We start from the raw sequence: 16,887 nt of genomic DNA on the forward strand, positions 1-16,887 counted from the left end.
TCTTCAGGAGTTGGAGGGTATGGTGGATGGACTGACACCTTGGTGAGAAGACTGTAGACTACTTTCTGAGACCAACAAAAGCCCGGTTTCCACCAAAGGCATTTGGTATAGTACCTTTGGAAACAAAAGTGACCCCTCAGACATGGTACCTAGACCCTAGGTAGAGCTTAGATTGGGCCCAAAAAATCCAGCCCGACCCCACCCAAGCCCGTGCATGTTCTGTCCGAGCCCGGTTTAAACCCGACATTTTTTTAAGGATACGAACGTGGCTGACTCTCTTCTTTCTATCCATGGCAAACCTTCATCATGTGCCTCTTAAGTGTCAAGGTCCCCGTCTTTTTGCTGTCATATACCAGCATCGTGCTGCACTTGGTACACTCAGCGAAGCTGACACACACGTTGTCACCGTCAACAACTCACATGTGCGCGGCCAGTGCCCACACCCCCCCCCCAGGTGTGATAAGTAGTTGGTTCCATAGCCTAGGTCTATTATGAGGAGCCCGACCCGTCCTAGCCCGAGGATAGTGGCGGGAAATTAAGGTTGGGTTCGGGCTCAGGCAGAGAATCTAAGCTCTAACCCTAGGTCCATTTAGTGTTTCCACCGCAACGGGTTTCTGCATTTAGTCCTTGTCAGGTAAGTGCAGGGGTTTAGTGTTGCCGTTATTTTTCAACACTTTCAGATCTACTCATTACTGAAAGTGTATGTCATCCAAAAGAGACAATAAAAACTAATGAAATGGTCAGAGTTGTCATATTGAAATTAAAGGCGTGTTGATGGATTTATGTCGTCAGTCAGCTCATGCATTTAGTAACATTATGAGTAAATGTTTCACCTTAAAAGTTGCCAGCAGTCGGCCCAGTGAGTGAAGTTATTTTTTGTGAAGAAAGGTGAAGTTTTAGCATATTAGCATATTTCTCACATACTAACGTACAAATATTACATATCCCTGGTTTGCAGAAATGTACAATGCCAACATTTAATCTAGTGACTGGGTTGTTATGACCAGTAGTTTATGGTGGCTACTGTTGACTTAAGACAGATGCTCTGCTACAAAGTCAGTTTGCTGACTTTGTGACTCATCTTTACTTGTGCTATTGTTCCGCAACATTTTAGCACTTACTGTTACCCCAGAATTGTCACGTATGGCAGCTGTGGCCACTGTTCAGCTAAAGTTAGTTTCATTTTAATAAATGTATTTTGGTGGTCTGGAGTGCTTGATGTGGTTTGTAGAGAAAAGTGACAGCAGTTGCCTTTCATGTCGTCTTTTATGTTAACATCTAATCAACATCTAATTGCTGTTAATTTTTATTGCAGATGAATCTTGCCCAGGCCTGGCTTGAATTGAACATGTTTCCTGAGCCAACTAGAATAACTGAGTTCTGCTGAAGTGAAGGAAGAATCAGGACACTGATGTAAAAAAAGAGACTAAGGGATACTACAATAATAATACAACAACAACAACAACAACAACAGAAAACAAGTCTTTGGTTTTGGGATTTTTATTGTAAATGTGTTTTACGTAAGAACAAAAGCAAAAATATAACATTTTAAGCAACTCTTTCTTTGTAAAGTGTTTACAGAGCACACTACTCAACACATGTTTCACAATACTTGCAGCTGTATTGCAATTTGCACCTGACGAAGTGGCTGTGCAAGTCGAGAAAATGTCTGTGAAGGTATTATGAAACATTTCATGAGCCTTTTAATGTGTTGTGTAAAAACCTGACAAAAAAGTAAGTTGCCACATTTTTCACTATATATTTGAATTATCACGTTATGTACTCTTTCTTTACATATTCTTTAAAAAATCTTTCACAATCACAGAAATCACTAGAAGAATATTTCAGTACTCCTTTCAAATGCATATACAGTATTTACATACATTCATGGGCTCACGAATGACGCCCATTCAGAAAAGCAATTCTTCTGATTGTATGGAAGGAATGCCTGACATCGATAATACACTTCCCCCATATGGCATCTCGTTCCGCTGCTGCGTACTGAACACTTGTTTCAGCAAATCAAACACTTCCAAAAAACATCTTGATTCCAGTTCAAACTTTGACATTTCTTTCTTTAAACAGTTTCAATACTGAATGTTGTCAATTGATCCTCAACTTTATGGCACAGGAGATCACGTCTGAACTCTGTGCAGCAGGCATTTTGCATCCCTCCCATCACACATTTGGTTTAATTCAACTGAGATGCAGATTGACACACACTAAAGCTATCTATACAGGTAAATGTGATATGACAAAAAAAGCAAAACAGTCACTGTTCCCCTACAGTACAAGACAAAGGCATCTCATTTCATGGCAAGAGATTTGATATGTTCAAGACCACGGAGAGATTTAATGTGTCTTTTAAATGCTCTTCAATTTTCTATTTACCTTTGACGAATATGCTGTAACACGTAATAAGACCAGAGAAACTGAAAAGGATTCATAAAGATTTCCTCTAAATTTGTTATTTGATGCTGTAACGGCACATAATTCCAGTCTCAACAAATGGGCAACAAGAAATCCAGTTACATTTAATATGCAGATCGATTCATTTTTCATTTTATGAAATTCATTTGTAGAAGGGAAAGGAAAAAGAAAACTTGATTTGGCAAGAAAACAGGCTTCAGTGTGAGAAAACAGAGAGCCATTGACTTGATGCCCCTTTAAGAAAGCTCCAATATAGTCCTTATATTAAAGCAAGTCTACGTAACTTTTGAAAGAAGACATAGCATATTCATTCTTTTCTAAACTGAAAGCTTAATTTAAAAGCAGTACAACAGTCCCTTTTTAAATTCAACACACTTGGGCATTTGGCTGCTACAGCCTTACTTGGTCTGCTATGACTGCTAGCTTATGGTGGCTGATGTTTAACACAGCCTCACAGACAAAGATGAAATGTACCTCTTAACAATGCATTACATGGTGGTGGGCACGAAACATGTTAAAATGATGTGCTGGCAACACGAAAACAACGCTAATTCAAAGTCCATTATGATCAGTCGCAGTTTGGTTTAGGTCAGGGGTCGCTATTTTTGGCCACCATTAAATTCTATTTTTCCCCTGAGACTTTTCCCTTTTGGATTTGGAATCCACAACTAGCCTTGCTAGGAAGACCCAAGACTACTACCAAGAGAAAAAAACCCCCAACTAGTTACCTTTAGGATAAGATTAGGGTTATGGTTAAAATAATTACGTATGGGACGTAAGTTACATAAACTTATGTGCTTTGCATAGTTATGTAAAGTACCTATGTAAAGTAGTTTGCACAGTTACATTAGTCCATAAAGTCATGTAACTATGTTGACTTCTGGTTGCACACGGGACACAAACGGTAGTCTCCTGGTTGAAAGTCCATGTTTGCTCTTTATTCTTAATTTGTGTGTCCACCATTACAAAATATCCTCAATGATTTTGCAATAGAATTGTTTTTGTGTTGCCAGCATATTATTTCATATCACCAAATATGTCATGCGCTGTTAAGACTTTGTGTCCATTTGTCATATTTCTATGAGACCGGGCTGCAATGTTAGCTATGACTCTGTGCCTCTCCAGTATTTATGTTATATTCTTTGTTTTATTCCATTCTCAACAAATGGAAAGAAAAGAAATCCTGCTTAAATTTGATATGTAAATAATTTCATTTCATTTGAGATGTAAAATTAGTTTGTATTGAAATTGATCTATGGAGAAAAGAGTGGAAAAGAGACTTGATTTGGCAGGAGAGGAGAAAAGAAATACGATGCGTTCAAGAGCAGCATGCAGCATCCTTTCCTTGTGCCTCTCAGCAATGCGAAGTTATCGTCTTCTATTATTTTTTCGTATTTTTTGACAGCAGTGGCATGAAGTCAATAAAGTGACATGAAGTAATGATATGGTATCACAACACCAGAAAACACATGTTATGATATAGGTATGATTCTGTAAATAATTTTCAACCTTGGCTTAAAAAATTTGAAGGATAATCAGTGGATGTAGCTGCAAACCAATTTGTTTGATCCAAACAGGCCATTAAACATTCTGCTAAATGGTCTTTCAACCTGATGAGACCAAAAAAGTTTTAAAGAGCAGTGAGTCAAGCCAAACCACGACACAACTACATAAAGTACTTGTGTCGTGTGGGCAGAAAACTAGAAATTTCATGTGTGCCAGTGCAAATTACACAGTGATATGATTTTTGTTCGTGAGCCGTAATTTAACAAGAACATGAGCATTGTTCTTGTATTTGTGGTAACTACAGTGTTTTTCCTCTTCCTGTAATGGGGACTCAAAGGCAACAAAGACACGTAATCAAAGCTACAGGAATGTTGATGCATCATTTACTCTGCCGTCTATCGAGGAAGAATTAAACCAAGGCCCCAGTAGTTCCCAGTGTCCAGTAAGCTCTTGCTGTTGGGCAACAAATTAAATTCAAGCCATTAAGCGATGCATTTTTGCTATTACTTGGCTCCAGGAAGGTAAAAAAAATGGGGGTTTTAAATAGTAGCAGACCCCTTAGTAATGCATTTTCATTTATATAAGGCTTTTGATTCCAGCAATAACAATAACACACACCTCAAAGTGTAAAAATACTCTGAGTAGCAAATCTGTCTTCAAATTAGATTAGCTAAAAGATTTGAGTGAGACAAAAAAAAAGTTGTAATATACAAGAAGCTTATTCCACCTGTGAGGGTGTGTCAAGTAACAGTTTTCTGTTTTAGTTTAGTTTTTACAGTCTTTTCCTCGCCACCCAATAAATTATAACAGTACCATGAATGTACGTCACGCGTACATATTTGAACATAAACACACACGAGCTCAAGGGTCCTGCACAGACTCCTTTAAAAGGTGTTTGGACTTTCACCCCCCTCTCCCTCCTCTGTCTTTCGTCACACACAAGTACACACACACATACAGGAACGCAGCCCCCCTGCTGCCCCCCCCCCACCCCCACCCCTCTCTCCGCTGAGCGTCAGTCTGTCAGAGTGGGGTCAGCAGAGTCAGTTTGCAGAGCGTCCTGTCCTGCTGCTTCGTGGAAAGCGGTGGACTTTGAGGTGTTTCGACAGGTGATCGCTGCGGGCAAACTTCTTCTCGCAGACGATGCACTGGTATGGTTTCACTCCCGAGTGGGAGCGGCGGTGTCGGGACAGCTCGTCAGACCGGGAGAACCTGTCAGAAGGAAAACCAGGATGTGATTTATGGAATTAAACTTTTTTTTTTTCTTAACGTTAAGCATCTCTTAAGTTTTGTGTTTCATTCCCTAATTACAGTTGTCAGTCACTCAACACTATGAAAAATTAACAATTTTACTCTCATTTCGACCTCTTTGCGTAAATTAACCTGACTGTATAGAGCACTTCCTGTATAAAAATAACGGACGCAGTCACGCTTCAAACGGCAAAATAACATAAAAGCCAAGTCAAGCTGTTTTATATGAGGGTAATCTGAGAGGTGTGACGCTATACAGTACATGTGCATTGCCCTGCGTCTTCTCCGTGAAGGTAAAGAGCTGTCCCATATTTAGCTCAACACATGAGCGCTGCAAATCTCAGCCAAATCTATTCCTGGCCTGCTCTGCTCTCGTCTCTATGGGCTCCAACAAGGTTGGATATCATGGCAGTGAAGGGTTAAGTGGATGTATATGAGTGTGCGTATATCTGTGTGTCTATCTGTATATATTATTAAAGCTGGTAAGATCAGATTAATCTGTACCATGGATTTACTTCCAGTAGCAGCAGCAGCAGCAGCAGCAGGCTGAAGGCATGAAGGTGATAATTCACAGAGATATAAAGACGTCACTCACAGTTATTTCAAACCATTTCCACTCTACACATGGATTACACAACTGGCATATTCATCATTTTAATGGCCCAATAAAAGGAAGATAACTGACAGAGAGTATAAAGCTAAACTGTGGAATCTTAAAGGCTTAGAAACTCAAAACAAACACTCAGACTTGATGACTCATTTGGTTAATTGTTTGGTATTGAATTCTTTTTTATCTGGGTGTTGGCTTGGGCTATAGTCAGATAACTAGAGAATATCTGCCTTTATTCCAATGACTGTCACAATTAGACTTGAATACGTATATTAGTTTATAGTTGGCAGCCCTGCATCTATTTGCCTTTCATACTTTCAGGTTGTGTTTTTATCACAGTGGCTCATAATACTTGAAGTACAGATAATTAGTCACCAGAGTGCTGCAGGCATGACCTTTTTTTGTGGTCCGACAGGAAAATTAGTTTCGCCTTGGTTCCCTTGTCAAAAACTTCTATGGAATTATCCCATTGGATTTTGGATTGTTGCAGAAATTAAGCTCTGGGGCATTCAAAAGTTTACGATACTGACACATTGTTCAGCAAGATAACCTTCATAAATGAACACCACTTTTATGACTTTTGAGGTGTAAATCACCAGAAGGAAAAAGCTAACGTTATGCTATGAACAAGCTACACTATAGTTACATGACCTGGTGTCGCCACCACAACAAGGCTGTAAAGACATGTTTGTGGTGATTTTCTATAGTTTCATTTAGCCATTTGTTAGCATCTGCCTCTCCTCCTTCAAAGCTTCAAAGTTCACAACTGGGGTGTTTACTGATGCATATTATGTTGTAGAACAGAACGTGAAAGTCTCTTAAGTTTGTGTCAAACACAGACCCTATTTCACCCATTCAAAAAACCTACTGTCTTCGAACCAGGAACCAGGAGAGCAAAAATGCTAACTCATTTCTGGGTTTTAGGACCCATTTCTGCAGTACTATGTGAAAACAAGACTTTGAGTCTACAGCCATGCCAAGCGGCCTAAGAGACTGCACTTAAACACAGTGGTGCTTTGAGTTAAATACTAATGCCAGCATGCTAACCTGCTGATGCTAAGCAGGTCTAATATTTCCTGTGTTCATGTTAGTTTTCTATCTGAGAATGCTAACAAACAAAATACAAAATACACACCAATTTTTTGTTACAAATTACAACCTGCTGATGATGCCAGATGAAAAGTTAAGTGATCACCAAAGTTACCTTGTTGTGAGCAGTTTCACTGAGGAACTATTTTCTTCCTACTGAACAACATCCAGCAGCCATATCACAGCGAAATGTGAACATCAATGGCGTCCCCCTTGGCTGAGCTGTAACAGTAGCTTGCTCAGTGGTGCTAGGTGAGGTAGTAGTAGGTGCATGCTTCCTTCAGCACAGTGACATGGTTGGAGGGTGTAGTTTGGTGGAAAGAAAATAGTTCCTACATGGAACTGCTCACAACAAGGTCTGTGTATTATCTTGAGTAACTGGATTATGATTTTTGGAAAGAGACATTTCTGTTGAGTTCTTCAAATGTATTTTGTTGGCACCACAAGCTGAGTGCCATCTAGTTCCATTATGTTAGAGAGAAGGCAGACATCTCTATGACCGATATCTCCAACTCTTGGCAACTCACACCAAAACAATCTAGGCTGATAAATAGCACTACAGGTAAGAGGAAAAAATATGTACTTAGATTTTGTAGTGAACTGTCCCTTTAATGCTCCATACAGCTGAGGGGAACTGCAGTTAAATGATAATTCTCTTTGGGTTCGCCACTTCAAGTGACCCGTTTTACATTCATAGTCACTTGATCAATTCTAATAATAAATCTAAATCTAAATTGATTAGTTCAGCTGTGACAAAAACAAATGCTTTCCACAAGTGATAAAGCCTCCAGACAAAATGACTTTGTGTTGACTTGCCTGTCATGAGAGTTTTTACAGATGTTAAAGGGATTAGACGGGTTTCCTAATCTACACCAAGAGGCATGTGGTTATTAAGATACAGATCTGAAACCACATCAGCCTTTTTATGCTCTGTACTTTATGTGACTACACATTTGTTCTTTATGGTAATCTGTGTGTGACGCGCATGCACACATTACACCCTAAAGCGGTTTATTATATCAGCTTCAAGCTGGGGCATGACAGAAACCATGTACAGCTATTCTACTGACTCAAACTGGGCTGGGGCCCAACTATAACATACTGCACCAACGGGGGGATCTTTCAACACGACATGCGTTTAGGACTTATGCAAATAGACAGACTGATTGTTCTTCAAATCCACATCTTTTTTTTTTTTTTTTTTTTTTGAAAGACCTGATGGTATGCCAGTTCTCTCTCATACCCTCACCACCTGTCTCTCTCATGCTTCTATTGCTATAACTCTTCCTCTATTTCTTTATTCCTCCCCCTCCTAATGTAACTTCCTAAAGTTTCCCAGCTCCTTATACTCTAGAGATGGTGGACAAGGTCTCCAGGTTCATAACTCCCTGGGGCGAGGGCACCTCTGTTGATCGCTTGAGTGTGTTTTTTACTAGCAACTTAAGTCCTTGGGGCAGCTTGGCGTGGCTGTAGCACGACACATAGTATACATATTAGTGTGGGCGCTGTGGGAAACACATACGCAGGCTTTGTTCTGGCTTGTTCCTAAACTCTGCTCTGCAGCCGATGGAGCATAGTGAAAACAGTGAAGGTGGGGCTGTCAGGCTGGTTACACACCTGGAAAATTACAGTAACAGAGATATTGGCAAGCACATGTACTGTACGGAGTTTTATCTGTCATCTTTGTTTCTTCTTGTTTTGTTTATCCTGTCAGCTCAAAGCTCTTTATGTCTCTTGTCACTGTGTTTATGAGTGGCTCACTTTCAACTCTGTTTAAGCTGGAAGGGAAATCACATTAATGCATGACAGCACTAATCAGTGACATAAGTTTGCAAAGCTATATACAAGCGACCATAAAACCTCTTTTGACTGGTTCTCCAGATGGATTTTCTTAAAGCAGAGAAGTTGGATTCAGTTCCTCAATTTGTTCTTTAGCTTTCTAGCTCGGTTTCTGGATGACCCCAGTCTCGCTGTTCCCCAGTCAATAACATCTCATAATTGACTGACTGTAAATAAGTACTTTATCTTTACATATGAGGCGAGCTCACAGTGTCCAAATCTGATGCTGAATCAATCTGTCACAGCTCCGTCACTACCCAACAACACTGTTTTGTTGTAACGATGAATGCATCAGCTGACAAGGACAACAAGCCAGTGCCCTGATGACAGCTGCCGAGTACACACACGTCACAGTGTTATTACAGCAAACTGTTTGGGTTTGAGCCCAGCCGTCCAAACCTCACACGAGAGTCTGCATGCAGGTCCGAGCTGAAAATACAGCGTGCCCCTGTGTGTGTTGCCTGCATGTGTTCCTATAAGCGTTTACATGTGACTCTGTCGGTGCATCCAGAACTTCATGAGCGTAACCATAAACTACAGCCAAAGAAAGAGAGGGAAGAACATCCAGAAAGCTTTAAAAAGTTTGGCAAAGGAAGAAATATAACTTCCACTGTGTTATATAAAGGAGTCCAGCCAATGAAATACCTCTTCTCTCCACTTCAGAGGGGGCAAACACATGGATCTGTTCTAAGGTTACAGAGGGTAAGAGTTGCCTGACTTCTTGGCCCAGAGGGAGCAGAGCGAGGAAAGGGCAACTGTAGAACACAGTATATTTCTGCTGTCATGTAAACACGGCAGAAGTGTATTTGGAGAGGACAGGGGGCATAATGTTTTAGTTCATGTAAAGAAATGTATGGCTCTCAACAGGGCTGTCACAGTGGGGGGGAAAGTGAGACTGATTACCCAGGGCCCCAGTGGGAGGGGGGCCCGTGAAAAGCCTGGAAAAATTTTTTTCCAGTGTTTTTTATTTCTAAGTAATAAGTACCATAACTAAATTAAAATAAGCCAAATAAATCAGATAAAAGACTGAACTTTGTGGAAAACAATTGTGTAAACTCTCTGAGGCCCCTTTCACCCCTTAAAGGTGCAAAATGGTTTAGTCCACCCCTGTACTACGTATATGTGTGTATGTATGTCTGTATGCATGTATGTTAACATCATGACCTTTTGCAGATGTTGGGTGTTGGTCCCTATTTCTCCCCACTTAATATTGTTATTCTATGTCAAGATGACGTTGGCATAAAACCTTTGAAAGAAATTGGAATTTGGTTACTTGACAACACAACTTAAAACCAATAAAATATCAGTGTCTAACAATGCTGGTGGCCAGCTGGGTCTAAATGGAGATAGAGCCAAGTGAGTGACTGCTAATGCTGCTGGAGCACCAACATACACCATCATGAAAAATTCTCATAAGGTGCATGAGAGAGACATAGATCAAGACAGGAAGGGTGGGGGGCCCACAGGGACCGCTTATGCATAGGGCCTCGCATTTGGTGCTACACCCTCAAGTTCATAAAAAGGCATCATGTATATCCATGTGTCACCTGCAACAAAAAAGTGTTGCTGCATTACAAATAACCCCCCCCACTCTGACTGACTGGGGTACTGAAGACTCTGCATGTTTGTTGAATGTAGCTTTGGTGTTGGCTACGTAATGGGCTTAAAGTAAGGAGAATTTCTATGCCTGAAATGTGTTTGGTGGTAAAAGAAAGAATGGAGTGAAGGGCGCTTCACAAAAAGAAGAAATTACCATGTACACACACAAGCAACACACAAATGGAAGATGTTTTGCTCGCCTACTTTGTGGTGATATAAGATGCAGGGCTTTTCAAAAGGCCATGGATTTGCCTGCCAGTTGGAGAAAGTAGCCAGCGAGGGGGGTCGGGGAACATGCTCAACCCAGAGATAAATTTTGGCTGTAAAAGCCCACAATTGGCAGCCTCTGGCATATTGGAATATCTTTATTCCATCATATACACTGATCTTAGTTATTGCATATTATAATGGGTTTGCATACCCAAAGGAAACATGTAGTAAATCATTGTAATGGAGAATTGGGCATCTTGTGCAAGAAGCTTTTACGGACTGATCAGAACTTCTGTAATTAGGAATCACTACATCTTTTTTTATTAATCATCATTATTTTTTTTATTTCTGTATTATGTATGTATGCCAAGTTGCTGCCAGATGCTAAAAACATAGCCTTGCTAGCTGCTGGCTAGTGGCTCATAGATCATGAGGGACAAGTAGTATACCTTACCAAGCATGTGCCTTTAAACTCTGCTGTTGCATTCCATTGAAAGCTTGTTCAATGGCCGGTTGTTCTGATGTCACTCACCCGCACCTGTCACTTCCAGGCCAGTGAATAAGTTGGAAGTTGGGATTTCATGGAATGCACAAAAAGAGTTCAAATGCAAGTGCTAGTTGTCAGTTTGTGAGACTTTTATGTGGGAGTGTTTTAAATTGTAGGAGATAATAGCAAAAATGCACATGTTTGGGGAGCACTGAGCATATGACTGGATAAATGAGACTGGGACTATGATGCACAGGTTATTCGACTGTTTGTAAACAGATGTGTTTACTGTTATTTAACACGGCCCCCATTTACTTCCATTCATCAGTTGTTGTTTTTTGCAGTTATTGGATTTTCCATTCATCATGGAGGCATGCAAGAAAAAACAATGTTTTCCTCACAAACTCAACAAAACATGGGATGAGTGACTGATATATAGATAATCATCTTGGTAATAAAGTATTCCTTTAAACAATGTATAGGTGTCTAATGACATTGAGCTTTTTTTTCCAGAATAACTTGATTTTATGTAACATGCTTACAAATACTTGGATGTAAGCCCAGAAATAATGCACTTGGTGAAAAAAGTGACAGATCTTGAGGGTTTTAAGTGGCTGCAGGTGGAGCACAGCGCCCTCACGGAGTGCGGCGTTGCAGGGAGACTGATAAAGCGTGAACTATCTGCTGATTCACTCTTTCTCATACACAATAACACATTTGCATTACTTTCCTCACCTAAATGTATTACAAATTCTAACATCACCCTTGAACTCACATCCTTACCATAATGGAACCTTAACCATAATGCTTGCCCTAACTTAACCCAGCCTCCATCCATGTGTGGAAAGACATGGACACAAGCAGACACACACACACCAGCAAGACTATGTGCCCCTTAGGCAGTAACTCTTATGTGTAGAGGCATTTGTACTTTGGACAGAAGAGTTTAAATCAGGATTTTCTTACGTAGATGAGAGCAATGATTAAAGGACAGAAGAGAAAATTACACCAGTCTGAAGAAGCCAAGAAGTCTTTAAAAATGTAGCATTGATTAAAAACTAATTCTGGGTGCCAAGACAAAATGACTGAAGTGAAACTTAATTTATCTCTATATCTCTGATGCATGAATGCGTGTGTGCATGTGTGTGTGTCGAGTGGTTGCAGACAGTAAGCAAACAAGTGGAATAACTAGCAGGGGGCAAAGTCTGCCTGCAGAAAACTTCAAAAAGCGTTCTATCTAATCTACAACTTGAGCCATGGTACAAAAACACACAGATAGTGGGGGCACAGCCAGCATGTACAAAGTGTAACATTCTTGAATAGACTTGAATGTAGTTTTCCTCAAGATGACCCCTTTCCCCCTCCATCCATAAACTATCTATCTAAACTGAGCCTTCTGAACCCTCTCATTGGATGTTTTACACATATTTTTGTGCCCATAAAACATTTTTCTCTCCTGTAAAACAATTCACTGGTTCTCTTAAACTAAGTGGTGACATCAAAGACACTCTTTGCAATAATGTGAAGGACTTATGACTATTTTCTGTTTCTATGAAAAGGATGAAAACCAACATGTTTCAGCCCTCAGAAAGGCAGACAGTGTCACAGTTTCTTCTTATATCTGTAACAGCCACAAAAATAAGCACCTCCAATGTCGTTTTTTATACGACGAACTTATCTCATTAAAGTCTACACACAAAGGAAAAGTCAGTTATCTACAGCTATCTTCAGGTGTCTGTATATGAGTTCGGAAGTTGATAACCCTGGTTACTGTAATCTCTGTAGTGTAGATAAACATACTTCACACTGCGAGTGCATCATATATACATTAACACTTTATATACACTGTACGTCTTATCCACCCATCAATCTATCTAGTCATATCCGTTTCCTCATCCAACCTTTGATCACTTCCAGATTACAATGTGTTCAAGTCTGAGGCAAGAAGTGTTCTAATAAAGCTCTGATTTATCTCTCCAGTCAATGACTGCTCTCGTCAGCACATTCATTACTTGAATTAGATTTTTCAAAAAAACACACACGGTTCTGCTCACCTCCATCCACAGCCGGGCCACGTGCAAGCGAAGGGCTTCTCCCCCGTGTGCCTCCTCAGATGGGCTTTAAGGTGGCTGCTCTTGGTGTACATCTTATTACAGCCAGGAAAAGAGCACTTGTGCATTTTAATGAGGTCTGCTACCGCATTCTTCTGGTACCTCTGACCTCCAGCAAGGACCCCTGCAGTTGAACCTGCGCCTAACCCGCCTTCCCCAAGCCCGATGGGTTTAGCGGCAATGGGCACTGGTGCGATCCGGACAAATTTGGGGGAAACGGTGGTTCCATTTTTGCTCGAGCCAGTAATGTTTGTCGGGGAAAGCAGCTGCGGTACCAAGGCAAAAGTCTGCCCCTGGATGTTGACCAGGAGTTGGGCGATTTTGATATCCGACGGGGCCTGGGTTGGCTGGGATTGGGTTTTTGGGGGTTGGGTTTGCTGGGTGACAGCATCTGATATGGCACTAGGGTTGGGCTCTTGTTTGATCTGTATGGGCTGGATTTGTAGGATGACTGGCACAGTGGAGGCACTGGTACCTTCTGATGAAGCTGGCGGCGAACCACAATCCTCCTGTTTGATCCCATCAACACTACTAGTAGAACTAGAGCTAGCTGCACAACTAACATCCGCTGCTGATGGTGAGCTGTCCATGTCAGATGCACATGGTGTATATTTGGTCTCTGTGCAGGAGGAGAGCGGAGAATGGGCCACTGGCACAGTCTGATCTGAGTTCTGTGACACTGATACGGGTTCCCCTGCTAATGTCCTTGAACATTTTGCCTCAGCATCCTCTGACATTGGTGACATTGCCTCATCACTCCCCTCCTCTTCTTTCTCCATTGCCACTGTCATGTTCTCCTCCAGGAACTCCTCAATCTCTTCCAGTGTTGGCTGAAAGAGGAGCGCCGCAGGATCCTGCAGGTCATCCAGGAAGACCGGGAACTCGTAACAGTCCTCTTTGGCGTGCTGCTGAAGACTCAGCCGCTGCTCTCTCTTGGACTCCCAGGCCAGGCCCATGGGTAAAAGAGGGGCAGATGAGGATGAAGAAGAGGCTGGGGAGGAGAGCAATAGAGAGGATGATAGAGGAGAAGAATGAGAGCCGCTGCTGGCGTTAGAGCTTAATGAGGTGGTGAGGGAGGCCTGCGAGAGGAGGAGGTCCAGCAAGCTGTCTTGACTCTCTCCTCCTGAGGAACTACTGCTCCTGCTGCTCCTGCTTTCGTAGCTGGAGCCGAGAACGTGCCGTAACGTCGGCGACGAGGACTCAGGGCTGGAGCAGAGGGAGGAACGAGGGCTGGAGGAGTCGCTGAGGTCATCCTCAGAGAGGCGAGGGGAAGAGGAGAGCGTCATCCCTTGGTAGGGGTGGTGGTGATCATAGATGCATGCTTCAGTTACCATGATGCCTGACAACGTGCCACCGTTTGTGTGGTGACAGAGGCAGTTGTAGTCAGACCCCGGGGAGCCGCTGTAATACAGGAAGGTCTCCTCACCAAGCGGCAAGTGATCCACCATTCCTGTGCGGATGAATGGCAGCTGGGCTCTGAAGATCAATCTATTCCGCTGGATGAAAAACTTCTGTCTTCTTCCTGCAAAAGACAAATGAATCAGTTCATCAGTCATGACAATGACAGAAATTTATGTTAAGATTGGACGGCTAACCAGCAAAACTACATTGTCGTTGTATATAAAAAGGCACTGACCACCTGCTCTGACTGTGTTGGTTTTAATTCAATCTAACTTTACACTTAGCAGGTTTGTGGGATGAAGTCATTTCTAAAACACCAGCATGACAGCACAGTACCACTTATTCAGGCCAGTCTAACCTGGGGTTAATGTTTCACCTGCCATACCTCGAGTTTAAACTGAGTCAGAATAAGTAAACCAGCAGAAAGGCCTAAATTTATGATTATGATTTGGTCTCTATGCACTACCTGCTGTTGGTTTAAGAGGTCTGCAGCTGATGGCACTTCAAAAGGAAAATCAACCACGTGTGAAGGAAGTGGAATTTGAAGACTGTGTGTGTGTGTGTGTGTGTGTGTGTGTGTGTGTGTGTGTGTGTGTGGACGCTGCAGCTGCTGGCTCAGACTTCAAGCTGACCATGTGGAATCAGGGGTTCCCATTTCTCACCACTTCTAACATTAAAGCCACATGGTTCTGCTGTCACTTAATGGTGTGTTTCCATTTAGTTCTCCCTAGAGGTCCTTGTTACAGCCTAACCTGATGGAAAATAAAAATAATTGCAATGCTGCATACCTTTTAGAGACATACACAGCCATACACAATTCAAACAGAAAGGTAAATGCAGTGGTTAAAAGGGTAATATTTTATCACAGTCATCCAGGCAAAGATCAGCAGATTTCAATGGGATGATGAGTAAAGGATTTAGTGTCTATTTTTATCCAGCAAACAGCCCAGAAACAATGCACCGCATCTACATTTACATGGATTAAAAATCAAATGGCCTTAGACGCACAGAGTGGCTTATGATGATTAAATATGACGATAATATCCCTTTGAAAACCTTAAAAGGCTGCATGTGCACTGCATGAACAACAATAAAAAGGGAGACTGCAAACAAAATGATTGTGCGCCCTCTTCTGTAAAGATAAAAAGCTGCCTGTTTCCAAAGTGAAGCTCGGACACCTCCAGAGGTCCTCACAGCTGGTCCAGAGAAATATTCATTACTACACTCACTGATTATTATTGGTCTTATAACTTCATTTACTTGGATGTACACAGTCACAGGACGACATACACAACTGTTCTTGTGAGGACTCGCTGTTGTTGTTCCCCACCTTCAGTGAGTTATGTAATGTGATTTAACGCCAAAATTCGACAGATACGGTTGCCTCTGTGATATCTCATATGACATCGGAGGGGCCGGTGTCGGCTGTTGTTGCGCTTGGCTGACACCTCATGGGAAAAAGTTTGGAAAGAGAGTTTGGCAACACCTTGGCTTCCAGTCCAAGTCTTAAGTCACTTGCCCTATGGTAACCCTGCCGCCGTGAAACATCAAAGAGGCTTTGACAGCATGATGCGCTCCTGGTCTCCACCACGCTGCACGAATAATCAGTCATGGACGTTAACTCGATATGCTTAACACTGTGACAGCTGATAAGATCACAGAAAAATTAAGTCCTGATATTAGTTTAACATGATACAGATAAGGTGGGTAACACAGTGTCGCTACAAGTGCGCAGAAGGAGTAAAGATACCAAATTCCTCTCCATTCACTCCGCAGCATGCTTTCCACTGCACTCCACAACGAGACAGAAAGCAAACACGCACAGTGACACAAACACTTTTAAATCACAGCAGTCACACTTCTTTGACTCACTTGTATATGTGAGGAATCCAAAACTCCGCTCCTCGGCGACGTGCGCTCTTCGCTTGAAAGTAGCTGTCAGTGCGTAATGGTGCGTAATGGCAATGTAAGTCCACGACACGGTCTTTGCATAGCTGTACGCCTCCACGCTCTCTCTCTCTCTCTCTCTCTCTCTCTCTCTCACTCTCTCTCACACACACACACACACACACACACACACACACACACACACACTCTCTCTCTCTCTCTCTCTCTCTCTCTCTCTCTCTCTCCAGAGGGCTGGTAGTTCGCTTAAGCGTCACATGATCGGAGCTGGGTATGTTATATCAGTCAAATTAGGGGGGTCGGCTCATGAAGGCTCGCCTGCTCGGCGCGCCGCAATTGGCTCTCGGTAGAGAGAGGCCGGATCAGGGTCTGGCGTCAATGGAGGGAGGGTGTGTGTGTGTGTGTGTGTGTGTGTGTGTGTGTGTGTGTGTGTGTGTGTGTGTGTGTGT

At 42.1% G+C, this 16,887-nt stretch overlaps 1 protein-coding gene across 1 annotated transcript; it reads right to left on the minus strand.

Annotated features, from left to right (window-relative positions):
- Positions 1-1,485: 1,485 nt before the first annotated feature.
- LOC126402655 (Krueppel-like factor 15) lies at positions 1,486-16,612 on the minus strand. Its single transcript, XM_050064803.1, has 3 exons — positions 16,406-16,612; positions 13,076-14,654; positions 1,486-5,148 (listed from the first exon to the last, which is right to left on the minus strand). The coding sequence occupies exons 2-3, from the start codon at positions 14,578-14,580 to the stop codon at positions 4,980-4,982; spliced, it is 1,674 nt and encodes a 557-aa protein (XP_049920760.1). The 5' UTR covers positions 14,581-14,654; positions 16,406-16,612; the 3' UTR covers positions 1,486-4,979.
- Between the last annotated feature and the right edge of the window lie 275 nt (positions 16,613-16,887).

This window comes from Epinephelus moara, chromosome 16 (assembly GCF_006386435.1).
Source record: "Epinephelus moara isolate mb chromosome 16, YSFRI_EMoa_1.0, whole genome shotgun sequence".
NCBI classification, from domain to species: Eukaryota; Metazoa; Chordata; class Actinopteri; order Perciformes; family Serranidae; genus Epinephelus; species Epinephelus moara.

Bases quoted from the DNA above. Each gene is read 5' to 3' on its own strand.
- LOC126402655 (XM_050064803.1), bottom strand. From the start codon at position 14,580: ATGGTGGATCACTTGCCGCTTGGTGAGGAGACCTTCCTGTATTACAGC. The intron at 5,149-13,075 runs GTGAGCAGAACC...TCCTTCTGACAG, and splicing joins TGGCCCGGCTGTGGATGGAG to GTTCTCCCGGTCTGACGAGC.